Source organism: Zootoca vivipara, chromosome 2 (assembly GCF_965207765.1).
Source record: "Zootoca vivipara chromosome 2, rZooViv2.hap1.1, whole genome shotgun sequence".
NCBI lineage: Eukaryota > Metazoa > Chordata > Lepidosauria > Squamata > Lacertidae > Zootoca > Zootoca vivipara.
Genome location: NC_142584.1, coordinates 117,315,092 through 117,342,641, shown reverse-complemented (window position 1 = coordinate 117,342,641; position 27,550 = coordinate 117,315,092). Strand labels below are relative to the sequence as shown.

General features: G+C 45.4%; 3 protein-coding genes and 1 long non-coding RNA gene across 4 annotated transcripts in view; 2 read left to right on the top strand and 2 right to left on the bottom strand.

Annotated features, from left to right (window-relative positions):
* Window positions 1–27,550, top strand: part of LOC118080166 (major histocompatibility complex class I-related protein 1-like) — a 194,200-nt gene that overhangs the window by 47,716 nt on the left and 118,934 nt on the right. The window lies entirely within an intron of this gene.
* LOC148687174 (vomeronasal type-2 receptor 26-like) lies at window positions 1,967–7,286 on the bottom strand. The gene is made up of 3 exons (XM_088664180.1): window positions 6,912–7,286; window positions 5,264–5,390; window positions 1,967–4,837 (listed from the first exon to the last, which is right to left on the bottom strand). The coding sequence occupies exons 1-3, from the start codon at window positions 6,957–6,959 to the stop codon at window positions 3,927–3,929; spliced, it is 1,086 nt and encodes a 361-aa protein (XP_088520306.1). The 5' UTR covers window positions 6,960–7,286; the 3' UTR covers window positions 1,967–3,926.
* On the bottom strand, window positions 7,983–10,429 carry LOC148687173 (vomeronasal type-2 receptor 26-like). The gene has a single exon (XM_088664221.1). It carries the CDS (start codon window positions 9,177–9,179, stop codon window positions 8,271–8,273), a length of 909 nt encoding a protein of 302 aa, XP_088520347.1. The 5' UTR covers window positions 9,180–10,429; the 3' UTR covers window positions 7,983–8,270.
* Window positions 16,265–27,503, top strand: LOC148687172 (uncharacterized). Its single transcript, XR_015948562.1, has 2 exons — window positions 16,265–16,602; window positions 25,925–27,503. It is a non-coding gene; the product is annotated as an uncharacterized LOC148687172 (long non-coding RNA).

Genomic DNA, 27,550 nt, shown 5'->3' with positions numbered 1-27,550 from the left:
AGTAGAATGAGTCCTTTTTTTAAATCGCATCTCTGGGTTATTAGTGGGGCATAGGGCTCATTCATATATATTTTTCAAAATATGGTCCCCACAAGATCTGAGGAACAATGGACCAGCCCCCTTCTGAAAAAGTTTGCTGACCCCTGGCATAGAAGGATGATCTCTCCAACTTGGGAGTGCATGTCGGAGTCTGGGAATGGTGGGGAGATTCCCAGCCAGATGGTGCAGATGACATCACTGACCTGCACTGGTGAAAACATATATTGTCTTTAAATGCTGAATGTGCTTCAAAGAGCAATAGAACCTCAACAGCTGAAAACCTCATTTGCAAGCAGTAAGAGTCACTTCAGAAGGTGCCCCCAAGTCCACTAACACCTGCAGTAAAACACACTGTTCTTGGATGAATAGATCGTTATATACTGGACCATATAGAGAACACTTATGTTAATGGCCTTCCTCAGTCCACTTATGATTGAAATTCTTCCAGGAAAGGAGCAATCTTCAAGGTCTATAACAGAATTCTCTGACCTGGCTCTTCCAACTTTCAGTTTCATTGAAAGCTGAATTGAATTAGAATTGAATCTCTAGTTGGCTGCCAGTACACATGCGGTATTACTAAGGTAAGGCCAGATATTATTGCTACTGTATAAACCAATGGAGCTGTTAGCTGGTTGGAATCGGGACTTCTATTAGCTCATGTCAATGAATCTATAGTTCTGAGGCAGTGTGGTGTAGTGATCAGGGTGTTGGACAAGGGCCTAGGAGGCCAGAGTTCAGGTTCCTCCTTGAAGTCAAAACTTCTAGTAATATTATTGGGAGAAAAACTTTTCCCAATCCATATTATCCACACCATTTTTGTTGTTGTTTAGTCACGTCCGCCTCTTTGTGACCCCATGGACCAGAGCACGCCAGGCACTCCTGTCTTCCACTGCCTCCCACAGTTTGGTCAAACTCATGTTCGTAGCTTCAAAAACACTGTCCAACCATCTCGTCCTCTGTCGTTCCCTTCTCCTTGTGCCCTCAATCTTTCCCAACATCAGGGTCTTTTCCAGGGAGTCTTCTCTTCTCATGAGGTGGCCAAAGTATTGGAGCCTCAGCTTCATGATCCGTCCTTCCAGTGAGCATCCACACCATATGGGAGTTTATAAACCTCTATCATGTCTTGCCGTGGTCGTCTTGATCCATCATAGCTATTCTATGGACTTTACTGAAGTTCATTTTTCCTCAGGTTTAGAGGGCCCAGATTGACAGCCCTATCTTTGAGTTCTTACAAACATGTTTTGCTTTGGCTCTGCAGCTGCCCATTGAGTCACACACCAATTCCAGGGACCTTCTTAACCATAATTATAAAAAGCATGGTTTTGATAACTTATCTAGTGCAGGGGCCGGGAGCTAGGTCACTGTTATACAGTCTTTCCACCCTTTCCTCCTGGGCTGTGTCCAGAAGGTGGTGTTGTGGAGCCAATGTGGTGTAGTGGTTAAGAGCGGTAGACTCGTAATCTGGGGAACTCGTAATCTGGGAAATCCGCTCCTCCACATGCAGCTGCTGGGCTAGTCTCTCAGCCTCACTCACCTCACAGAGTGTTTGTTGTGGGGGAGGAAGGGAAAGGAGAATGTTAGCCGCTTTGAGACTCCTTAGGGTAGTGATAAAGCGGGATATCAAATCCAAACTCTTCTTCCTCTTCTTCCTCCTCCTCCTCCTCCTCTTCTTCTTCTTCTTCTTCTTCTTCTTCTTCTTCTTCTTCTTCGGGAATGAATTGTTCAGACCCCTGGGCTCTCACTTGTGGGGTGCCTCAGGGTTCTGTCCTCTGTCAGTATTTCACTGCTACTATTGCAGAGGGTCACATGACCGGATGTTTTCATTTCTTATCACTGTGTGCATAAGCGGAAATTAGGCTGACAACTTCCACTCTTTGTTCTCTCTTCCAGACAAGGAGAATATGTGAGAAGACACTCACACAGAACACCATGTTTCAGTTGTTTTATTTGCTGAAAATAAATGCTTGATGCCACATTACCTAAACAATTTTGCTTTCGCTGACTCTGCTGATTGCGTGATCACATCTTCCGGATGTGTGCTGTTGCTGTTTACGGGACTTCTACAAGTGGACGTTCCTGTTATCCTCTCCCTTATGCTTTTTAACATCTATATGAAGCCTCTGGGAGAGAAAATCAGGGAGTTTGGACTGGGTGTTCACCAGTATGCGGATGATACCAGTGAAGGCAGTGAAGGTCCTCTGTGAATATCTGGAGGCAGTTGGAGGATGGATGGCGGCTAACAGATTGAGGTTGAATCCAGACAAGACAGAAGTACAGCGGTACCTCACAAGATGAAAGTAATTCGTTCTACGAGTCACTTCGTCTTGCGATGATTTCGTCTTGCGATAATTTTGTCTTGCGATAATTTCGTCTTGCGAGTTTTTCGTTGTGCGAGGCATTCATCTTGCGAGATACCACTGTACTGTCCTTGGGGGACAGGGGGTGGGTGGGGGTGGAATACTCCCTGGTTCTGAATGGGGTAACTGTGTCCCTGAAGGAAAAGGTTGGCAGCCTGAGAGTCATTTTAGACTCACAGCTGTCCATAGAAGCACAGGTCAATTCTGTGTCCAGAACAGCTGTCTACCAGCTCCATCTGGTTAAGCAGGCTGAGACCCTACCTGCCCGTGGACTGTCGAAGTCCTCTGTGAATGTCAAGAATGCTTTGATGGCGTTTCCTGCTTGGCATGGGGTTGGACTGGATGGCCCTTGTGGTCTCTTCCAACTCTATGATTCTATGTATTGCCCGAGTGGTGCATGCTCTGGTTATCTCCCGCGTGGACTACTGCAATGTGCTCTATGTGGGGCTGCCTTTGAAGGTGACCTGGAAACTACAACTAATCCAAAATGCAGCAGCTAGACAGGTGACTGGGAATGGTCGCCGAGTCCATATTACAGCGGTCCTGAAAGTCCTGCATTGGCTCTCAGTACATTTCCGAGCACAATTCAAAGTGTGGGTGCTGACCTTTAATGCCTAAACGGCCTCGGCCCAGTATACCTGAAGGAGCGTCTCCACCCCCATTGCTCAGCCCGGACACTGAGGTCCAGCGCCAAAGGCCTTCTGGCAGTTCCCTCACTGCAAGAAGTGAGGTTACAGGGAACCAGGCAGAGGGCCTTCTTGGTAGTGGGGCCCGCCCTGTGGAATGCCCACCCATCAGATGTCAAGGAAATAAGCAGCTATCTGAAGGCAGCCCTGTTTAGGGAAGTTTTTAATGTTTGAAGTTTTATTCTGTTCTTAATATTCTGATGGGAGCAGCCCAGAATGGTTGGGGAAATCCATCCAGATGGGCAGGATAATAATAATAATAATAATAATAATAATAATAATAATAATACTGTGTACATTGCAAAAAGGGAAGAAAACACTTGTTGCAGTTCACCGGATTTTTGCATAGGTTCCTGGCAAATTAAAGTTTGTACCCAACTTGTTCATGTGTAGCGAGTTTGTACATAACTTCAATACAATCATTAAAGGAAGCTGCATTTTTATTTTTCTATTTCATCACTATCAGTCTTGTTACTGTAGAATAGGCATGGAGAGTCCATTCATATTGTCCTTATTAGATAACATGTGTTGGGTATATAATTCAAAAGGATAGTTTCCTCTGCAAATGTAAGATTGTTCTCTAGAGTCATTTTCAAAAGTGGAGAGGTTTGTGGCAAGACAATTCCAAACATTCCTAGGTCATCTATCGTGTTTTAAATATTTTGTTGGGAGCCACCCCGAGTGGCTGGGGAAACCCAGCCAGATGGACGGAGTATAGATAAATCATCATCATCATCATCGATTCTATGACTTAATAGTTTTTCCAATTGTCCTGCCACAAACCAAGGTGTGGTCATCCCTAACAATAGCATATTTTATGTGAAGCATATCTTCAAAGAAGCTATCAGAAACTACCTTCACTTTTTGTAGTTAGATGTGCCTTTGTGTTCAGATCAGGTCTGAGTATGATAATGTAGCACTTCGGTAGGAAGATGCAGCCCAGAAGCCCAGCACTAGAGGCTAAGATAGAGAAGACCTGCACAGCTACCATGTACTTCCCCTTAGTGCTCAAGTAGGTGGGCACAAAGGACACCCGAACACTGCAGAAGACCAGCATGCTGAAGGTGATCCGCTTGGCTTCATTGAAGGACCCAGGTAGCTTCCTGGCTAGGAAAGCCACCGTGAAGCAGATGGCCGCCAGGAAGCCCATGTAGCCAAGGACAGTGTAAAACATGGCAACAGATCCTTCATTGCATAGAAGGATGATCTCTGCAGCTTGGGAGTGCATGTCGGAGTCAGGGAAGGGTGCGGAGATTCCCATCCAGATGGTGCAGATGACAAGTTGGACACCAGAACAGAAAATGACAATGGAGTTGGCCAGACGTTTCCCCAACCATCTTCTTGCCTTGTTCCCTGGCTTTGTGGCCAAGAAGGCCAGCACCACGGTGATGGTTTTTGCCAACACAGAAGAGACAGCGAATGAAAATATGATGCTGAAGGCTGTTTGTCGGATTAGGCAGGTCACTTTGCTTGGCCGGCCAATGAACAGGAAGGAGGACAAAAAGGAAAGCAGGAGGGAGCTGAGGAGGATATAGGATAAATCTCGATTGTTGGCTTTGACTATGGGTGTTTCCTTGTATTTAATGAAGATTCCTAGCACAATGCCACCGGTTAAGGACACAAAGAGGGCAAAGGAAACCAGGACAATCCCCAATGGTTCTTCATAAGCCAGAAATGTTATAGTTTTGGGGACACATTTATCTCTTGCTTGATTTGCATGCTGATCTTCTCGGCATTTGGTGCAATGTTTTGCATCTGAAGAGAAAAAGACGGACTTTAGTATCACTAAGAAATCTCTCACATCCTTAATTGTCTGTGTTCCAATACAGTGGGACAATATAACAATGCTTCAAGGAAAAGAAAGTAAAGAACCACAGCATCAAAATTCAGGAGAGCATGTAAACCCATAATCAAAATGAAATCCACAAATAACAAGGTGCTGGAAAGACATCAGTGCTAGCTGTACCTGAGTATCCCTGAGGAGGGACCTTTCTTTACAGGATACCACAGCTAAAGTTATTCACTGTCCGGTCACTACCCCTCAAATTTCAGGAAGAGTGGGAATCTGGAAGAAACCCTTCAGTTATGAATGCAGTGTAATAGATTTGGCGTGGATCCACCTAAACCCTTGAAATCAATAAATGGTAGGATTCTAACTCCCTTTCCTCTGGTATCACCCACCTTCCAGAATGGAGATGGTCCCTTCCGCACAAGGAGCACAATCGTAGCAGCAAATGGGCTCCCCTTCTTTAGCCACCCTGGCATATCCAGGGTGACAGTTTTCAGTGCATCTTGAACGAGGCACGAGCTAAAAACAAGGAGAAGGAGCACCAAAAGGAGACCAGCGTAAACTACAGACATCATCTGAGGGCCTTGACTAAAAAAGTGGCTCAAAGCCATAAGGTTTCATTTTTTAAATACATAATGGAATTTATACATTGTTTGAGGGTAAAGGGTTAACTAATTAAACAATGGTCTTTTAAACTATATTATTGTTTGTTACCAACAAACAAACCGCCCCGTGGTATAGAAATTTAGTAAATAATAACAACAATGACTTTAAAATGTTGTGTCTTTCTGCTGGAGACACAGCCTATCAGGATAGGGCCAGCAGGTGGACTGAGTGACAGATTAGCTGTCATTTATCATGTATCACAGCTAAGCATAGTTGCAGAAGAGAGGTGTGTCTTTTTATTCACAGTGAATAAAAAACTAGAAAATTATAATTGGTCAGTTGGTGCCAGCTTCTGCCCCATCATATTACATCATAGTTATAGACCAATGAAGGGCCAGAGCTGAGAAGGTTTTTGGAAGAGCTTGTGGTTTCAGGAAATCACTAGATCCATGTGTTAGTAGGATTGCTGAGAATGTGAAGCTGCTGGACCAACGTGAAGACTGTCTGAAAGACTCCAGAGTAACAGGATAGGAATAATAAGCCATAGCTAAGGAAAGAGATCTGGGGCTTTCCCTCCACCCACCCTGACGATCACAGAGCTGCTCCGACCCCCTCCTCCCCCTCCTCGAACAGCAGGGGCGAGGGGGCGCCAGGATCAGCCCGAAATCGGGCTGCTCCGATCCCCTCCTCCCCCTCTATGATCGCCGGGGCGGGTGGAGGGAAAGCCCCAGAGCCGCGCAAAGCGGTTGCCTGGCTTTCCCTCTGCCCGCTCCACAGCCAGCCGGCTAAAAGGGACATCTCCCTTCTCCCTTGCTGGCTGTGGGGCGGGCGGAGTGAAAGCCAGCCGAACGCTTTGCGCGGCTCTGGGGTTTTCCCTCCACCCGCCCCACAGCCGGCCCTGCTTTTAGGGGGGGAAACTGCCCCATCCTGCCCCCCCTGCCTACGCCCATGAAATAAACGAATTCATGCATTGATCTTGCAGAAGTTCCCTGGCCACAAAATGGCTTCTGGTTTAATGGTGAATTTTATGTCGGAGGATGCCTGTCCCTCGATGCTCCCAACCTTCATTCTGCTGTGAGATTTATTGGGAAATACAACCCAGTTCACAATATCAAAGTTGGCAGTCAGCTCCCCATTCTTATCAGAATACAGCCCTCCTATGGATGAATTGGAAAGCTGGATTTCTTTTAAGAAAGTGTGAAGCTAGAATGGCAGAGAAAACACCAGCATTTAGAAAACATGATATCAGGGCTGCATGTAAGAACTGCAGGCTTGTGTGCAAACTCCAAAAGAGATGATAAGAGACAAAATAATCACAGGATCTTTCCAGGAGCATATGATTGATCAAATCCTTTCTTGGAGTTGGATATTTTGTTGGATGAATCTTGTTTTTATATGATAAATGAGAAAGGTACCAGACCTCTGACCTCTTACCAATTTTGAGTGAACTGTTCTTGTTAAAGTTTGAAGTTTGTCGGTCATAAATCCTTTGACCTACGAAGTCTGCTGGCCGGCACTGCAATTAGCCTGATTTATGATCTGGTCCGACGTTTATGGCCACCCGCACGCTTCCCCAGCGCTCAGCCTGCTTTGCTGTTGTCGGACGTTGCAGAATTCAAATGCAGCAAAGGATGGCAGCTGTCTGTGTCTGAGTGGTGTCTCAAATAAAACAGCTCGACACCAGTGCTTCTAATCTAACAGAAGTCTTTTTTCGGTAGCACAAACGAACAGAAAATACCAGCAGACGCAAGCTGCATGGCTTCAGCGCTCTCTGCTCTCTCTCCAAAATCGAAACCAACTCTCACAGAACAACGGAAAAAATTGCCTGGATAATATGGGGAGGCACCCAGTGAATCAGAACGCCTCCTGGAGTGTTAACTCTATACTTTCCAGAATCCCAACAGTTCTAAATCAAGGATATAGAGCAGGCATCCCCAAACTTCGGCCCTCCAGATGTTTTGGACTACAATTCCCATCAACCCTGATCACTGGTCCTGTTAGCTAGGGATCATGGGAGTTGTAGGCCAAAACATCTGGAGGGCCGCAGTTTGGGGATGCCTGATATAGAGGTAGAGGCCTTGCATTGGCTATAAATGATGACTTTTTGGTCATTACAACAGTTCCTTTATCAGGTTTTTAATCCTCTTGGGGATCAGAGAATCGTAGAACTGCAAATTTGGAAGGGACCACAAGGGCCACCCAGTCCAACTGGAACGCAGGAACCTTTCACCCAATGTGGGGCTTGAACCCATGACCCTGGGATGAAGCGTCTCATGCTCTACCAACGGAGCTATTTTCAGACTCAAATAAGCATATATAGAGGACATGCATGGAAAGCACTTTGGAACTCTAGAAACTGCATGAGTTTTAATTTGCTTAAATGTATCCTATTGTGATTTCAACTTTCTGTATGTTTCAAATTAGGGTTGCAGATTTTTAATGATAATTTTATCGTTTAAACTCCTTTGTAAACTGCTTTGAGGATTTTCCAGCAATCAAGCAAGATATAGATTTTATGAAAGAAATGAATATATAAATTAATTAGATAAAAGCTGCATGTGAGAGAATGTTCCTTAACCATTGCTCCATCAGATCCACCAGCCCTGAGTCCAGGCCTGCCTGCCATTGGCCAAATGTGAAAGCAGGCTTGGATCCAGTTCCTGGTGGGAGCAGGAGGCTTCCTGCCCTCCTCACCTGTTCAGGAAGTATCCAGCAACCTGAGCCCCTCTCATTGGGCCCGTGGGAAGCCACTCTTGGCCTGCAATGTTGCTGCACCAGGGAGGGTGAGCGGACTTAGTTTTCGAAGTATTGTAGAACCACAAAAATAACAAAAAAAATCTGAATATGTCCAATTAAAGAAAGGGCAGACAGGGGAAACCTAAACATATTAAATAATTCCGGCGATGAACAACGTATTTGCAAAAAGGGGAGGGGACAGACCTGCCATGGCTGCAGCCTTTGAAGTTCGAAACTGTCTCCTTCACCCGCCATTAACCTCCATTTTGATCTGGATGAATATGCAGCATTTAAAGCCTGAGCCACAAGTTGAAAACCGTAGTAAACGGTGTAACGATCTTGAGACCAGACTGCCTCCATCTCCTCCTGGGTCAAAGTTTCCCGTTGTTCCTTTTCTGTGCATCTTGTCCAACCCTCCACGGACAGCACTTTGTTTGAACATGAACAATTGAATGCTTTCTGCCAAAACTGTGAAAATGCAGATGCAGTTGCATATGAAAGTCGAGTATAGTAGCCACGTTCTGTCCTCTTTTGAGTATTCATTACCAAAGACAAAGAACCTTGGGCAGGCTGGAAGTAATCTGCGCCACCAAACAACATCCAATCAACATCCAGAAGATCTGTTGTGATCCAGACTATCCCCCGGGATTCCCTCACTTCATGAGTGCGTAGTAAGAGTACGATCGCAAGAGCTCCATGTAGAGAATCTCCATAGTAAATGAACACCTTGACTTGTCTCAGGACAGATGGTTTACAATGTAAGGATGACATTTGGTGCAGGGTCAAAATTAGAATTTTTTCCAAGAAAGCAACACAAATTTCACTGCGGATGATCAGAGGTGTGAAGGCACTCAGGAATCTTTCTCCATTGTCATTGTCTGGAACAAAGAGACCGATCCACGTCCACCCGAAATGCAGCAACAACTTGACAATCCCCAAATACTGGGTTTCTTCCTTTGGGACCATCCGGTGGATAAAAGGGAAGTGGGTTTTGTCATGAGCAGATGAACCATAACTGATCTAGTAAGAAAAGGATTGGTGTCATGTTTTCCGGAAAACACAAGAAGGGTCAGGGCACAAACTTAGCCCAGGTTTGGAAACAAGAACAAGTTCCATCGGTGGAAGACTGGCGTAAGAAAATGGTAGAATCTATGGAGATTGCAAAATTAACATTGATAATAAGACAGCAAGGTAGCGAGGCGTATGTGAAAGAATGGGGGAAATTCATGACATACATAGACAAAATAGTGGAATCAGGATAATATCTTTAAATACCAGCAGATTGAAATGACCTCATAACAATAATTTAAAATCCTTTATTGGATATACAGATGGAAATTATAAATACAGTGTGTAAGTGATAAAGATAAGTAGAAAATGAGTACATGTTATATTGTAGTCAGGAAATGAGGACATAAGTCTGTAAACAGAGATACAAATGTTTGATAACTATATGAATAATAGTTGGAAGTTGGATTTAAAACATAAGGAATGTCATACTGCACAACCAACTCATGACCTTAGGAAAAGCAGCAGAAAGTAGTGTGGAAGTCGAATTTGTAATTTTTAGTTTTATGATTATGGAAATTTAGCTGTGGGTGAATGTAAAAGATAAATTGTAAAATGTAATATATGTAATAGACAATGTGAAAACCAATAAAAATTATGAATTTAAAAAATATTTTTTTTTTTTAAAAAAAAAGAAGGGTCAGGTCACATGATCAGGACAGTGACTCATCCAGTCTGGCACCCTGCAGTGGAGGACCAGAGAAGGCAGTGTCTTCAATGGGCACTGATGCAGAATAGGACATCTGGGGCTTTCAGGGGTCATGGCATTCCACCTTCTTTCTAGAATCACAATGGGCCACGGCACAGAATGAGAGGCAGAGGCTAAGCAGCCACACAGTCAAGACAGTAAGACAGTAAGAGCTGTTCGACAGTGGAATTTGCTGCCAAGGAGTGTGGTGGAGTCTCCTCCTTTGGAGGTCTTTAAGCAGAGGCTTGACAGGCATATGTCAAGAATGCTTTGGTGGTGTTTCCTGCTTGGCAGGGGGTTGGACTGGATGACCCTTGTGGTCTCTTCCAACTCTATGATTCTATGAATTACTATCGCCAGTACGGAGAGGGAGAGGGGAAGAGACAGAGGGCTTTCCATGTCAGTCCCCACTTTCTTAAAATTCACTCTATGGTCTCTCTTTTTGAGTGACAACCCTCCCCTCCAACGTCTTACCTGGGGCATTTTGTAGATGCCCAACATGTTTGAGATCTGGCTCAGGATTTCAGAAGTAGTTGCTTCAAAAACAACCAACACGTCCTTCTGTCTTCCACAACTGTAGCTTGGAATACTGTCTAGGAGGGCATCGACTGTTGTTTTGGCATCAAAAGCGGCCTCATAGATGCTGTAGCCCAGGGTGACATTGGGTAAAAGCTTAGGATTCTGGTTGACCTCCTGGACGGCAAACAACATGGACAGGTGTCCAGTGCTGAAGAACTGCAAATAAATGAATCAAGCAAACAATCGTTTCAGTCTCCCATTCTCCATTAAATGAAAACATGCCATACTACTTGTTTTAGAAGAACATAAGAGGATCCAAACTCTGCAGCTGGGAAGGAGCAGAATTTTGACCAGATGCTCCCACAAGGCAATGAGTAGCTTTTAGGAGAGCTTGAGCTTTGGTGAATTAGGTTGAAACGATGGCTTACACTTCAGAGATCTGGCAGGAACTATTTACAGGATTAAAAAAATGAAAAAGAGAAATGCCCTCTCTTGGGCCACCCCCCCTTAACTTCTGAGGGTGGTGGAAATACCTGTTAAAGCCCCTATATTTATTTTAATATTCAAGAGAGTTTGCAGAGAAGGAGGTTGTCTCCTCACATCCGGATTTTTCCACTCCCTTCAATCTCCAAACTTTAAATTGCACACTGGATTTCATAGTTGTAGCCAGGATTTGGGGGGGGCAGTCAAATTTTATGATTTTTTAAAAATGAAATCCAAGTTGCGGAACTCAATTTAAAAAGCAAAGTGTCTTATAATGTTTTATAATGGAGCTATTCAGAATGAACCAGGAAGCAGGACATGAGATGTTCAGCTGTCCTCTAGATGCTACATTTGTATTAGTTAAACTGAACACAAAAAATAAAAAGTGTTCAGAATTAAAATCCCTGTTTGCAGAATACTAAGGGACCAAACTGCGGGAGGCAGTGCAAGACAGGAGTGCCTGGCGTGCTCTGGTCCATGGGGTCACAAAGAGTCGGACACGACTAAACAACAACAACAACAAGGGACCAGTGTGAATTTATATGTTGAATCTCAATTCTGAAGTCAATAGAAGGGCAAATGAGGGAGAAGTTCTTATCAGGGATGGCGAGAAATTAGCTGCTGTCTCGGGCAAACAGCAATGATTGGGAATGCAGTCTGTGTAACATAAAAGTGAATTCAGTCTGTGTAACATAAAAGTCACTTACGTCATAACAGTGTTTATGGGATGACAGGTAAAGTTGTACGGGTAAGTTCTAGCAGCTCCTGCAGATATGATCCCACTAATCAGGTAGTCTCCCGACTTATAATAATTCAGCGGGTCACTTTCCTCACTCAGATTCAGGGGGCATTTTGCTTTCAGCATCCCTCTGGCTCCATGGGGCATAAGCAGCACAAATAGCAGCGGCACTAATATCATCCTGGCTATGCCTGCAAGAGCCATACCCTCTTGTAACAGCAGGGACATTAGTAGCGCAGCTGGACTCCTACAGGAACTTCAAGCAAAGGTACAAAAAGGAAACCTCTCACGGAAAGGAGCCCTGCCTGCCCCCAAATCTCTCAAACCAGGCTTACGATATTTATAACCCAGTTCTTCTTGAAGGCTTGTGACAATAAGTTATCTCATTCTGCCTGTGATTCTGATGTTTATGTTATTTTTGGAGTCAAAAGCCATCGTTGGGGAAATCCCTGGACTAAATAAATAAATCCCCATGATTTTGATAATTATAAGGGTAAGAAGGTTCACCTCCCTGGCCCCTGTGTGTGACTCAATGGGCAGGGGCAGAGTGAGAGCAAAGCATGTTTGTGAGAACTCACAGGAGGGGCTGTCAATCTGGGCCCTGCTAAATTTAAAACCAAGTTGGAGAGCCTGCTGATGTTGTTCTTGAATCATGCTTGTGGCTTCCCTTTGGGGCATCTTATTAGCTTCTGTGAGAGCAGGTAGCTGCAGTAGAGGAGCCATAGATCTGATTCAAACTGTAAACAGATCAAGACACTGGCAGGATTATTGTAAAAACATGCAGTTTTTTAAAAAACATAACCGAGATCACAGAATCATAGTTGGAAGAGACCACAAGGGCCATCCAGTCCAACCCCCTGCCAAGCAGGAAACACCATCAAAGCATTCCTGACATATGCCTGTCAAGCCTCCGCTTAAAGACCTCCAAAGAAGGAGACTCCATCACACTCCTTGGCAGCAAATTCCACTGCCAAACAGCTCTTACTGTCAGGAAGTTCTTCCTAATGTTTAGGTGGAATTTTCTTTCTTGTAGCTTGAATCCATTGCTCCGTGTCCGCTGCTCTGGAGCAGCAGAAAACCACCTTTCTCCCTCCTCTATATGACTTCCTTTCATATATTTGAACATGGCTATCATATCACCCCTTAATCTTCTCTTCTCCAGGCTAAACATACCCAGCTCCCTAAGCCGTTCCTCATATGGCATCATTTCCAGGCCTTTGACCATTTTGGTTGCCCTCTTCTGGACACGTTCCAGCTCGTCAGTATCCTTCTTGAACTGTGGTGCCCAGAACTGGACACAGTATTCCAGGTGAGGTCTGACCAGAGCAGAATACAGTGGTACTATTACTTCCCTTGATATATATGTGCTCTCACTGTCTGCTGCTGTGAGAGCAGGTAGCTTAAGCAGAGGCAGGGCCGTCTTAAGGGTATCCAGCGCCATGGTGCAAAAATCCCTCCTGCGCCCCCCTCCCACGTTTCCCTCCTGGCGGGCAGGCTGGAGGGGGCTCCTCTGACACGACACAGCATGGCAGAGGGCAGCGAGGGCAGCAAGCTGTTGCCAGGAGGCACCACGTCCAGCCTCGCCTCTTCCTTGGCGCCCTCCAGAACTTGGCGCCGTGGTGCCCCGCGCCACTGGCCCTATGGGCAAGACGCCTCTGAGCAAAGGAGTCTTTGATATGATGCATTGGGGCCCCTTGTATGTCTTTATGCAAGCCTTTGAAAAAAAAGCCTATTGAAATTGCTTATCTAGGTTCTTTCATCAGTTTTCAACAGACATAAGGGGACATTCCCACCAAATTTGTCTTGAAAATTTGGCTTCACTACATCAGTACATACAGCCATGGGTGGGAGGTGAGATTTGACCAAGGAAAGCAAGATGCCTGCTCTCCAAGGAGTGACAGCGCTGTGTCGCTCCTTGAATCTTAGCTAGAGATACTCCTGTTCCCTTGCAAGGTTGAATCCTAACAAGAGGTTGAATCCTGACAAGACAGAAGTACTGTTTTGGGGGGACAGGGGGCGGGCGGGTGTGGAGGACTCCCTGGTTCTGAATGGGGTAACTGTGCCCCTGAAGGACCAGGTGTGCAGCCTGGGAGTCATTTTGGACTCACAGTTGTCCATGGAGGTGCAGGTTAATTCTGTGTCCAGGGCGGCTGTCTATCAGGTACGCAGGCTGAGACCCTACCTGCCCACGGACTGTCTCGCCAGAGTGGTGCATGCTCTGGTTATCTCCCGCTTGGACTACTGCAATGCGCTCTACGTGGGGCTACCTTTGAAGGTGACCCGGAAACTGCAATTAATCCAGAATGCGGCAGCTAGACTGGTGACTGGGAGTGGCCGCCGAGACCACATAACACCGGTCCTGAAAGACCTACACTGGCTCCCAGTACGTTTCCGAGCACAATTCAAAGTGTTGGTGTTGACCTTTAAAGCCCTAAACGGCCTCGGTCCTGTATATCTGAAGGAGCGCCGCCACCCCCATCATTCAACCCGGACACTGAGATCCAGCTCCGAGGGCCTTCTGGCGGTTCCCTCGCTACGAGAAGTGAGGTTACAGGCAGGGCCGAAGCAAGCATTGAGGCAAACTAGGCAGCTGCCTAAAGCGCCAATATGGAGGGGGTGCTGGCCAGCCTGCCCCCCGCCGCCGCCCGGTGCCGCTCCTTTTCTTTTATGCGCCCCACAGTCAGCTGGGGAGAAGGGAGACGTTCCTTCTAGCCGGCTGGCTGTGAGGCGGGTGGAGGGAAAGCGTTTGGCTGGCTTTCCCTCCACCCGCCCCGGCGATCGCATAGGGGGAGGAGGGGATCGGAACAGCCCAATTTTGGGCTGATCCTGGCGCCACCTCACTCTGCTCCAGCAGCTGCGCGCGGGCCATCGCCGCCTGGGGGGAGGGGGAGGCAGGATCATTTGCCATGCCCCCGACAACAACTCTCTCTCTCCATAGCTGCCAAGTTTTCCCTTTTCTCGCGAGGAAGCCTATTCAGCATAAGGGAAAATCCCTTTAAAAAAGGGATAACTTGGCAGCTATGCTCTCTCTCTCTCTCTCTCTCTCTCACACACACACACACACACACACACACTTACTTACTTACTTACTTCCCCCTCTTTCTTTCACTCTCTCTTAACCCTTCCACCCACCCATCCTTCTTTCCTTCCTTCTCTCTCTTCTCTCCCTCCCTCTCTTTCTTTCTCTATTGCCCCAGCTTCAGCTCCTTCCGAGGGCTTCTGCTGGCAGGACTAGTCAGCTGAATCTGGCCCACATTGTTTGGAATTAATATGATTTATGAAGTAGGAAATCTGCATGCATGTAGTACCTAAAGTCATCATTACAAGAAAGTAAAACTGGGGTTTTCCTAGGATTATTTATAGAAAAGAAACAAGCTCCTTCTTCAGTAGCACCTCCCAACTAAACGTGGAACCAAAGGAGGTTGATAGTCAATAACTGGCCAGTTCCTCTGCAGCTGTATTTCCTGAATAGCACCATTTTGGAAGAAATCCAAGTATTCTTGCAAAATTGATTCTATCTCACCCCCTCCCTCCCTCCCTCCTTCCCTTTCTCTTCCCCTCTCTCTCTTTCTTCCAAAAACCCATCCCAAACCCCCAAAGTCCCATGGTGATTGGCAAATGGTAACGGGGGCAGGATCGTGAAATCTGGAAGCCCCTAGTCATGAACCGGCACATGGGCGGTGGATACAGATTCAGTCGTTCTAACTCAAGGAACGAGGCAGTTGAGCAGCTCAGCAGCTGTATCCATGACTGAGCAGCCCTTTTTAGGATCCGCTCTGCTCACCCCGAGAAGGGGGAGGGGCTAGAAAAGGTGCCCTAGACATAGTCTGCCTCCCTTTTCCCCTGACTGGATTACCGCGCCAAGTGGGGTCACCACCTAGTGGTCGTAAAAGCCACACCGTGATCAAATCCCGCCTGGAAACCAATGTCCCCACTGTAGAAGGACATGTGGATCCAGAATTGGCCTCCACAGTCACTTTCAGACCCATTGTTAAAATCGTGTTTATGGAAGACAATCTTACTCGGCTACGAGTGATTGCCAAAGAAGACGAAGCCCCTTGTGTCATAGAAGTGGTGACGGAGACTAGTCCATGGCAGGGACACACTCCAAGGTCACATCCATTTTGCATTTCAAGTTGGCAGACAAGGGCTAAAGTGGCACTTAAAAACGAAACTTTAGGATAGAAACAAGATGATTTCTCCACATCCCAACAAAATTGGGAAGGGTCTGCCGATCAGAAGGTTGGCAGTTCGAATCCTGGCGACGGAGTGAGCTCCCGTTGCTCTGTCCCAGCTCCTGCCAACTTAGCAGTTCAAACGGACGCCAGTGCAAGTAGAGGAGAAAGAAAAGCCATCGGCAGGCAGGCAGGCGAGCGAGCGAGCGAGCGAGGAGCGAAAGGAGGAGCGAAAGGCAGAGGCCTCGGCCGGCCGGCCGCCCCCTACCCGTAGCGCTCGCTCGCTCGCCTGCCTGCCTGCCGATGGCTTTTCTTTCTCCTTTGCTTGCTCTGAGCTCCGCGAACGCTCGGAGCAAGCGAAGGAGAAAGAGAAGCCATCGGCAGGCAGGGAGGCAGGCGGGCGGGTGGCCGAGGCCTCTGCCTTTCGCTCCTCCACGGTCCCGCTCGCTGTAGAAGACCGGCCTGGCGGCAGCGGCGGCAACAACAGCCATGAGGGTACGATCTAGCGGCGCCGGCAAGTGCGGGGCAATGAGGCTGGCAAGGGCCCGATCCGGCGGTAGGGGGCGAGCGCGGGGTAATGAGGCCGGTGAGGGCCCAATACGGCGGCGAGCGTGGGGCAATGAGGCCAGTTAGGGCCCAATACGGCGGCGAGCGCGGGGCACTGAGGCCATTCAGATGTCGAAGAAATTCGTAAGCGTGCCCCAATTTTTTTCATTCGTAAGTCGATTTTTTTGTAAGTAGAGTCATTCATAAGTAGGGGTTCCACTGTATGTAAATGACTGGTTGCATTATTATCAGATAAATGAGATGTTTAAACAGGATTATAAGAAAATGGGATTTGGTGAAGCAAGATCACAATTTGAAATAGAAATTTTAGATAGTAATTCTAAATTGCCGTCAAAAATGTATCAAATATTGCTGGAGTGGCAGCTGAAGGATGAAGTGACAAAGTCGGTAATGATAAAATGGGCACAAGATATTGGACACAACATATTGGCAGCAGACTGGGAGAAGCTTTGGGAAGAGGGTATGAAATTTACAGTTTGTAATGCATTAAGAGAGAATATGTATAAAATGATGTATAGATGGTACATTACACCAGTGAAATTGGCTAAAATGTATAAGGTGGATAATAAGTGTTGGAAATGCAAAGAAAAAGAGGGAACTTTTTATCATATGTGGTGGGAATGTAAAAAAAGTGAAAAGCTTCTGGGTGTTGGTATATAATGAACTTATAAAAATTTTGAAATATACGTTTATTAAAAAACCAGGTGCATTTTTGTTAGGAATGGTAGGAAGAGAGATTAAGAATTCAGATGTAAAGCTTTTCCAGTATGCTGTGACTGCAGCTAGAATGTTAATAGCACAAAAATGGAAACAAGAAGAATTACCGACGAAAGAAGAATGGATTAATAAAATGTTGGAGTTCGCAGAAATGGACAAAATGACTGGAAGGATCCGCGAACAGCGGGACCAGAAATTCATAGAATCATAGAGTTGGAAGAGACCACAAGGGCCATCCAGTCCAACCCCCTGCCAAGCAGGAAACACCATCAAAGCATTCCTGACAGATGGCTGTCAAGCCTCTGCTTAAAGACCTCCAAAGAAGGAGACTCCACCACACTCCTTGGCAGCAAATTCCACTGCCGAACAGCTCTTACTGTCAGGAAGTTCTTCCTAATGTTTAGGTGGAATTTTCTTTCTTGTAGTTTGAATCCGTTGCTCCTTGTCCGCTTCTCTGGAGCAGCAGAAAACAACCTTTCTCCCTCCTCTATATGACATCCTTTTATATATTTGAACATGGTTATCATATCACCCCTTAACCTTCTCTTCTCCAGGCTAAACATACCCAGCTCCCTAAGCCGTTCCTCATAAGGCATCGTTTCCAGGCCTTTGACCATTTTGGTTGCCCTCTTCTGGACACGTTCCAGCTTATCAGTATCCTTCTTGAACTGTGGTGCCCAGAACTGGACACAGTACTCCAGGTGAGGTCTGACCAGAGCAGAATACAGTGGTACTATTACTTCCCTTGATCTAGATGCTATACTCCTATTGATGCAGCCCAGAATTGCATTGGCTTTTTTAGCTGCTGCATCACACTGCTGACTCATGTCAAGTTTGTGGTCTACCAAGACTCCTAGATCCTTTTCACATGTACTGCTCTCAAGCCAGGTGTCTCCCATCCTGTATTTGTGCCTTTCATTTTTTTTGCCCAAGTGTAGTACTTTACATTTCTCCTTGTTAAAATTCATCTTGTTTGCTTTGGCCCAGTTGTCTAATCTGTTAAGGTCATTCTGAAGTGTGATCCTGTCCTCTGGGGTGTTAGCCACCCCTCCCAATTTGGTGTCATCTGCAAACTTGCTCAGGATGCCCTCAAGCCCATCATCCAAGTCATTGATAAAGATGTTGAACAAGACTGGGCCCAAGACAGAACCCTGTGGCACACCACTAGTCACTACTCTCCAGGATGAGGAGGAGCCATTGATGAGCACCCTTTGGGTTCGGTCAGTAAGCCAGTTACAAATCCACTGAATAGTAGCATTGTCTAGCCCACGTTTTACCAGCTTCTTTACAAGAATATCATGGGGCACCTTGTCAAAGGCCTTGCTGAAATCAAGATAGGCTACATCCACAGCGTTCCCTTCATCTACCAGGCTTGTAATCCTGTCAAAAAATGAGATCAGATTAATCTGACATGACTTATTTTTCAGGAACCCATGCTGACTTTTAGTGATCACACAGTTTCTTTCTAGGTGCTCACAGACTGTTTGCTTAATGATCTGCTCTAGAATCTTTCCTGGTATTGATGTCAGGCTGACTGGGCGGTAATTGTTTGGGTCCTCTCTTTTCCCCTTTTTGAAAATAGGGACAACATTTGCCCTCCTCCAGTCTGCTGGAACTTCGCCTGTTCTCCAGGAATTTTCAAAGATTATTGCCAGTGGTTCTGAAATCACCTCTGCCAGTTCTTTTAATACTCTTGGATGTAGTTCATCTGGCCCTGGAGACTTGAATACATCTAAACTAGCCAAGTATTCTTGTACTACCTCCTTACTTATTCTGGGCTGTGTTTCCCCTGCTGAATCATCTGCTCCATATTCTTCAGGTCGGGCGTTGTTTTCTTTCTTGGAGAAGACTGAGGCAAAGAAGGCATTGAGGAGTTCTGCCCTTTCTCTGTCCCCTGTTTGCATTTCACCATCTTCTCCTCTGAGTGACCCCACTGTTTCCTTGTTTTTCCTTTTGCTACGGACATACCCATAAAAGCCCTTTTTGTTGCTTTTAACCTCTCTAGCGAGCCTGAGTTCATTCTGTGCTTTAGCTTTTCTGACTTTGTCTCTACACGTGCTGGCTATATGTTTGAATTCCTCTCTGGAGATTTCCCCCCTTTTCCATTTTTTGTACATATCTCTTTTAAATCTTAACTCAGTCAAAAGTTCTTTAGATAGCCAGCCTGGCTTCTTTAGGCACCTTCCATGTTTCCGTCTCATTGGTATTGCCTGAAGTTGTGCTTTTAATATCTCCCTTTTAACAAACTCCCAACCATCATGAACTCCCTTCCCTTTTAGTATTACTGTCCATGGGATTTCACCCAGCGTTTCCCTAAGTTTTCTGAAGTTGGCTTTCTTAAAGTCTAGAATTTGGACCTTAGTATGCTTGGTTGCTCCTTTCCGCTGGATAATAAACTCCAGAAGAGCATGGTCACTCCCACCTAATGATCCTGCCACTTCTACCCCACTAACCAAGTCATCACTATTGGTTAGGACCAGATCTAAAATGGCTGATCCTCTTGTTGCTTCTCCCACTTTCTGGACAATGAAGTTGTCTGCAAGGCCAGTGAGGAATCTGTTCGACCTTATGCTCTTGGCTGAGTTTGACATCCAACAAATATCAGGATAGTTGAAATCCCCCATTACTACTATCTCACTTCCTTTGGAATGCTTGGCCATCTGTTCCAGGAAGGCATCATCTGTGTCCTCAGTTTGGCTTGGGGATCTATAGTAAACTCCCACAATGAGATCACTGTTGTTTTTCTCTCCCTTAATTTTGACCCAGATACTCTCAATTTGGCTTTGAAGTTTTAAATCCTGGATCTCTTCACAGGTATACATATCCCTAACATATAAAGCTACTCCTCCTCCTTTCCTGTTTGGTCTATTTCTCTTAAATAGATTGTATCCCTCTATTACTACATTCCAGTCATGAGACTCATCCCACCAGGTTTCAGTGATGCCTATTATGTCATATTTAGTTTGCTGTACCAAGAGCTCAAGTTCATCTTGTTTATTTCCCATGCTCTGTGCATTAGTATACAGACATTGAAGACCGTTGATCATTCCCCCATGTCTCTTATTTAAGGATATTTTCGTCCCACCACTAGGTCTGCATGCTGCTTGCTCCATTTGGTCCTTGACATTTGGATGATCATCTTCAGCATTTGATAGACTCCTACCTTCAGGACCACTGTCTCCCTCCCCCACATAAGTCAGTTTAAAGCCCTCCTGATGAGGTTTTTGAGTTTTGTGGCAAAAACATTCCTCCCAACTTTTGTGAGGTGCAGTCCATCACTTGCCAGAAGTCCATCTTCAAGAAACTGCAGACCGTGATCTAGGAATCCAAACCGTTCCTGTTTGCACCATTTGCGAAGCCAGTTGTTCACTTCCCCTATTTTTCCCTCTCTCCCTGGGCCATGTCGTTCAACTGGGAGGACAGAAGAGATGACAATTTGTGCATCTAATTGCTTCAACTTCCTGCCCAGAGCCTCATAATCATTTTTGATCTTCTGTAAGCTATGGCTTGCAGTGTCATTGGTTCCCACATGCACCAAAAGGAAGGGGTATTTGTCGGTGGGTTTTATGATTCCTTGCAGCCGTTCTGTTACATCTTTGATCTTGGCCCCAGGTAGACAGCACACCTCTCGAGACATCTTGTCAGGCCCACATATCACTGCTTCTGTACCCCTCAGTAGGGAATCCCCTATCACCACTACACGCCTCTTCATAGGCTTGGTTGGGATTCTTCCATGTGCTGTCCCTTCCAAGGTTACCTGCATATTCCTGGAGGACTGACTTTGCTGCTCGTCTTCATATTCCTCATCAACTGTGATGAGGGAGAGATCCTCAGGTGGAGTCTGTTCCTCGTCTTCCATGAGCACTTCAAAACGGTTGTGTAATTCTAAGCACTCAGAGCGATCCCTGGGCCTTCTACTTCTATGAGTCACGTTCCTCCATACATCTGGCTGCTGTGTTGGGGAACTGACCTCCTCCTCAGGGAGATCCCCTGTCTCCTCCTTGGTGCAGACAGTGTGCTCTGCTGCATCCAAGAAAAGCTCCAGCTCTTTAATTCTCTGGAGCGTAGATACACGCCCCTGAAGCTGCTGCACCTTCTCTTCCAGAAGGGCAACCTTGTTTTCTAGTAGGGCAACCAACTTGCAATTGTTGCACATGTAGCTACCCACATCCTTTGGCAAGAAAACAATTAATCAGAGACTGGACAAAATTTACAGATTATTTGAAAGACAGTGGTATAGAAATGAAAGTATTAGTAGGATTAAAAGAATCTTTGTAGATATAAGTAGATAAAGACATTGCGGGAGGATAAAAGATATAGAAAGGATATATAAGAATATGGACAATGTTAGCATATAGAATTATAGTATTTTGATGCTAATATGGAAAATTACAAAAATGGGGTTGAAGGAAGTCAAGGCTTGAAAAAGCCGTAGAAGAAAAAAAGATATGGAGAATAAGATAGTACTGTTATTTTAATGTTTAACGTAGTAGTTTAGTAGTGTATTGAATGTATGTTATGTTTATGTTTTTGGTGCTTATATGTGTTTTAAAAAATAAAAATGATTTGGCAAAAAAAGAAATTGAGGGGCGCTGCGCTGGCCAGCCCACCCGCCGCTGCCCGCCACTGCCTAGAGGGCCGTCCCTAGGCTCGGGCTGGGGGCGCCAGGGCACCTGGCGAACAGGGGCACTGTGGGGAGGCGGACGCGGGTGGCAATCCTCCTCTGAGGCCGCCGTCGCTGTGAGCGCCTTCTGGAGGCTGGCCTGGGCGGCGGATGCTGTCTCCGTGCCGCTGCCGGCACCGCATCTTTCCTGCTCTCGGCTGCTTCCGGCCACTTCCTCCCACTCGGCCCAGAGGCGCCCACAGCTTCTGATTGTCTGCAGGAGCACCTCTGGGCCGAGCAGGAAGCAGCCGAGAGCAGAAAGGAAGCGGCTCCGGCAGCGGCACGGAGACAGCGTCCGCCGCCCAGGCCAGCCTCCAGAAGGTGCGCACAGCAGCAGCGGCCGCTGTCTCCGTGCCGCTGCCGGCGCCGCTTCTTTCCGGCTCTCGGTCGCTTCCTCCCGCTTCAATCAGAAGCTGCAGGCGCCTCTGGGTCGAGCGGGAGGAAGCAGCCAGAAGCGGCCGTGAGTAGGAAGGAAGCGGCGCTGGCAGCGGCACGGAGACAGCGGCCGCTGCTGCTGTGCGCACCTTCTGGAGGCTGGCCTGTCAGGAAAAGACAGTCCTTATCAAGGTGTGCTGGGAAGAAGAAGGCAGTGAAGAAGGAGAGGCCCATCTTGGGCTGGCTGGCTGAAGGCTGGCAGGGAGAGAGGCCTTGCATTGAGTGCTGCACTGCTATGAGGAACATGACCCTCTTGAAAGGACCATATGTTAAGACCTAGTTCAACGCTGTGAGAACAGGGCTATGGACTAGATGTCCTTTCCCTTTCCTCTGGAGTCACCCACCTTCCTGAACGGAGATGGTCCCTTCCGCACAAGGAGCACAATCGTAGCAGCAAACGGGCTCTCCTTCTTTAGTCACTCTGGCATATCCAGGGCGACAGCTTTCGGTGCACCTTGAACGAGGCAGGACCTACAAAAGAAGGAGAAGGGGGATCAAAGGAGACCAACAGAAATAACAGACATCATCTGAAGGCCCTGACTGGAGAAAGTGCTCAAATAAAAATCATTTTTAGAATACCAATGCCAAGTTAGAAAGCTTAAAAATGGGAACGAGACCCTTCCAAATTTTGTAGGACTGTGCAGAGGTCATCTTGTTTCTGACATAAAGTTTCATCTTTAAAAAGGATAAAGGGATTTAGAAAAGGTCAACTAATTAAACTCTCTATTGCCTTTAAAACTGTGGGGGGGGGGATTTATTGTTCCTGTTTGCTACAATGATACAGTGGTACCTCTACTTACAAATTTAATGCGTTCCGAACGCACATTCGTAAGTCGAATAAATTTGTAAGTCGAATCCCATAGGAATGCATTGGGAGAATAAATTCGTAAGTCGAAGCAACCGTATCTAAAAATTCGTAAGTAGAAAAAATCCTATCTAAACCGCATCCAAGATGGCGGACGGAGCTCCGTTCGTAAGTAGAAACATTTGTAAGTAGAGTTATTCGTAAGTAGAGGTACCACTGTATATGTTTTTGTGTTTTTATAAGCAGTCGGCATTATTGGGCAGCTGTTAAAGCCCACATTGGCCAAGAAAAAGGCAATCACGGGAATGTATAATCAGAGCAAAAACAAAAACAAAACTATGCCGTGATAAATCCCTGAAACGAGATTGATGAAGTGAATAATACTAAAACAACTAATGATTACTCAGAGAAACATAATAGGTTTAAACTTCCCAAAATAACTTGGTATAGAAAGGACATGAATTTCCCAAAGAACAGCACAGGCAAGGGCACACATGAGGCCCAGACACACCCTCTTTGTAGAACGTTCTAAACCTAAAGAACATCTTCTAACCTGGTCCTTAGATTTTACCCCATTATCCAACTCAATAGCCAGAATTATTAGAAAACACTGGCACATTCTACAAGAAGTACGCCTCCACACATTGGTTTCCGCAGAACCAAGAACCTGAAAGACATTAGTACATGCGGATATGACCAGTGAGAGCCAACCTCAGCCAAGTCAGATCAAAGGTCATTTTAAATGCGGTCATTGTGCCATATGTAGCCTAACCGTCGAACAAATAGAGTTCACCATCCCCAACACCAATAAAGTGATTCAACAAGATACATTTACAAACTGTAATTCTCGGGGCGTGGTATATGCCATCCAATGCGAATGCAACCGCATTGCAAACCAAATCATTGAGGCACCGCTCACATCACATTTTATAAGAGTGAACCATAGATCCACGGACTTCAGATGGTTTGTTATCTACAAACATACTAGCAAGGAACCAAATTTGGACATTTTGCAAAAGAAATGATTACAAAAAGAAACATATTGGATACACAGGTTTGCATCCCTGACACCCACAGGCCTCATAGAATCGTAGAATTGGAAGAGACCACAAGGGCCATCCAGTCCAACCCCCTGCCAAGCAGGAAACACCATCAAAGCATTCTTGACAAAGCGGTATGCCTGTCAAGCCTCTGCTTAAAGACCTCAAAAGAAGGAGACTCCACCACACTCCTTAGTAGCAAATTCCACTGCCAAACAGCTCTTACTGTCAGGAATTTTTCCTAATGTTTAGGTGGAATCTTCTTTCTTGTAGCTTGAATCCATTGCTCCGTGTCTGCTTCTCTGGAGCAGCAGAAAACAACCTTTCTCCCTCCTCTATATGACATCCTTTTATATATTTGAACATGGCTACATAGCTGCCAAGTTTTCCCTTTTCTCGCGAGGAAGCCTATTCAGCATTAGGGAATTTCCCTTTAAAAAAGGGAGAACTTGGCAGCTATGCATGGCTATCATATCACCTTAACCTTCTCTTCTCCAGGCTAAACATATCCAGCTCCCTAAGCCTCAACACCAATATGGATTTTAGTCCTTTCTTGTAAATACCTTTTTTCATTAATTCCAAGAACATTCAAATATAAGGCCACAAACATCAGTTTCTTTAAGAAGTTTGCTTGTGTTTATTTTTCAGATCAAGAGCGCTTACAGTGGTTTTCTGTGATTATAAACAAGGATAGTTCCTTTTCACTTTACAGTGGTACCTCGCAAGACGAATGCCCTGCAAGACAAATTTTTCGCAAGACGGATGCATTTTGCGATCTGATGGTGATGTGATGGTGACTCGCAAGATGAATTCGTTTTGTGAAAAATTCGTCTTGCGAATCGCGGTTTCCCATGGGAATGCATTGGAATTTTATTAATGCGTTCCTATGGGCAAAAAAAGAAATTCCAGTGCATTCCTATGGGAAACCGCAATTCGCAAGATGAATTTTTCACAAAACGAATTGACTCGTGGAACGAATTAAATTTGTCTTGCGAGGCACCACTATACTAATATTCCTCTATAAGTCTCTCTATGTTAAGAGCATTTTAGAACCAGCATTATGTAAGTTTGTTGCATTTTACTATTGTAAGTGTACTTTGACACGCCCTAAGACAATTAATTGTTCCTAGCCCTTTAAGAAATGGAGCTCCACTCAGTATATAAGCCAAGAATCAGAAACACCCTCCAGCAGTCTGAACAATGGTGTCACAACATCACAACTAGGAGAGCTTTTACAGCCCTTTACTTGATCTTTTCCTAAGAGCAATGATATTCATTATTTGAATTGTTCCATAGGTTAGGAAACCTTTAGTTTAAACAACTATAGTCTTATCTTGGGGAAGTTTATCCCTGACTAGGGTTGCCAGACTCAATAGAGGACAGGACTTCTGTGCCTTTAATTGCCCTGCTCTCTTCTGAGTCTGGAAACCTTAAAGAGAAACCAGCAGACCCTTTGCTTGGAAATTCAACATGCATGCACACTTCGTCTGACTGCTATGTAATTTTCAATTCTTTTCAGAGTTTACAGCTCTGTTTTTTATTATAAGGAAACCTCAGCCCCTAAACATTTTCCTTCTGAGGAAACAGATAGAAATTTTCCAGTGAAACGAGTCACTTAGCCGGCACCTCGTCAAGGTTTACTTTATTTAGAGGTTACTTTGGGAAATTCATGTCTTTTCTATACCAAGTTTATTTTGGGAAGTTTAAACCTATTATGTTTCTTTGAGTAATCATGAGTTTAGTTTTAGTATTATTCACATGGATATCACCAAATGGGCAGCATCAAAATCAGTTTGATTATATTTTCTGCAGCCAAAGATGGAGAAGCTCTATACAGTCAGCAAAAACAAGACCCGGAGCCGACTGAACTTCCGGTGATGGTGCGCCAAGAAGCAGGCTGCGTTTGAGACGCTCTGCTCAACTTGGAGCATTAAATTCAACAGCGTTTGTCTTTGAGGGGGGGGAGTGGCGCCAAAACACCCCCCAAAAAAGCGGGAGTACGGGTCTCTCGCTATACTATTGAAAAAGCGGCGTGAAACGGCGGAACTGCGTAGCGGCACCCTTTTTGAATGGTGGAGCTGCGGAGAGGAGCCAGCGCAAAATAAAGACCAGACAACGCTGTAGCGGCGCCCTAGACCCTGCCTGGCGAGCACCAGAGCTCTTCGGCTTGGAGACTAAACAAAAGCTACCGACCCGTGAGTGTTAAGATTGTTTTATTGGACTTTTAAAACGGACTCCGGGCGGGCGGTGAAGTCGAAGGAGCGCTTAATATATTGCTAACAGACTTGCTTTGAAAGCCCTGCGTGTGGGGAGAATTCTGAGAAGGGAGGCAAATCACCAAGACAGCGCTGTGGAGAACTAATGAGAGGAAAGCAAAATAGACGCTGTAAGGATAGATAAGAACTATTATCAAAGATGGAGACATACCAGTAGCTGACTCACGCTGGGGTGTTCCTTTCCGGCGTCATTGCGGAAGTGAAGATAAAAGAACAGCAGCAATAGAAGTAGTGAGAGAAGAGACTAACGGAGTTAAAACTCTGTAAGATACACAGCGACATCCAGTGGACTGAGGTGGTAACTGAGCCTTTTTTTTTCCTTTTCTTCTTTGCTGCTCTCATTTAAAGACATTTGGCAAGCTGTGTTTGAGACAGCTATAAGACAAACCCCCACTTAAATTTATCTATCTTTTCAAAGAGAGAGAGAGAGAGATGAGATTCAGCTAAGAAGGAGCTCAAGGGAACTCCCAATTAAAAGGGGAAACAAAGGATCCGAATTGAAGAAATTAAAGGGAATTAAAGAGAATCTAAACATAAAGTGAATATATAAAGTGAGAATGGCAGGCAGACGACAACATCAAACAAACGCAACAAATTCAGCAGTGGCAGCAAGTAATCAACCAAGAAGACAATCAATGAACAATGACAATGACGCACTGGCTGACTTAAAAGAGTTGATAACTGAAATGAATAAAGCATTAAATGAGAAATTGGACGCAGTGGACTCAAAAATTGAAAGATTGGACTCAAAGATTGAAGGAAATTCTAAAATGATTGCTGATCTGACAGGACAAATAAAAGATCTACACTGCAAAAATAAAGAACTTGAGAAATCAGTTAAAGACCTAAATGCTAAAGTAAATAAGCAAGAGGAAGTAATTAAGAAAATGACAGTGGAAAATAGAGAATTAAAGAGGATAAAGGAGAAGGAATAGGAGGAAAATAAAAAAATAAAGAAAGCACAAGAAGATCTGGCAGATCAACTTTCACTGCTTGAGATGAAACAGAAGTCCACGATTTTACGGATGAGAGGCATTCCTGAGTCAGCAAATGAGCAAATAGAAGAAAAAATAGCCAAGGAATTGTCAAAATGGTTGAACGTTAATGAGGAAGAGTTATTGATGGATGTGGATAAGATCTATCGAATCAGAATAGACCGGTC

What these genes read in the sequence shown, in the direction of transcription:
- LOC148687174 (XM_088664180.1), bottom strand. Translation starts at nt 6,959, where the DNA reads ATGACCGACAAACTTCAAACTTTAACAAGAACAGTTCACTCAAAATTG. An exon ending in GAACAGTTCACTCAAAATTG is followed by an intron (nt 5,391 to 6,911) that starts GTAAGAGGTCAG and finishes CCTTGTTTTTAG; the next exon opens with CTCGTGCCTCGTTCAAGATG. An exon ending in GACCATCTCCATTCTGGAAG is followed by an intron (nt 4,838 to 5,263) that starts GTGGGTGATACC and finishes TTTTCTCTTCAG; the next exon opens with ATGCAAAACATTGCACCAAA.
- LOC148687173 (XM_088664221.1), bottom strand. Translation starts at nt 9,179, where the DNA reads ATGGTCCCAAAGGAAGAAACCCAGTATTTGGGGATTGTCAAGTTGTTG.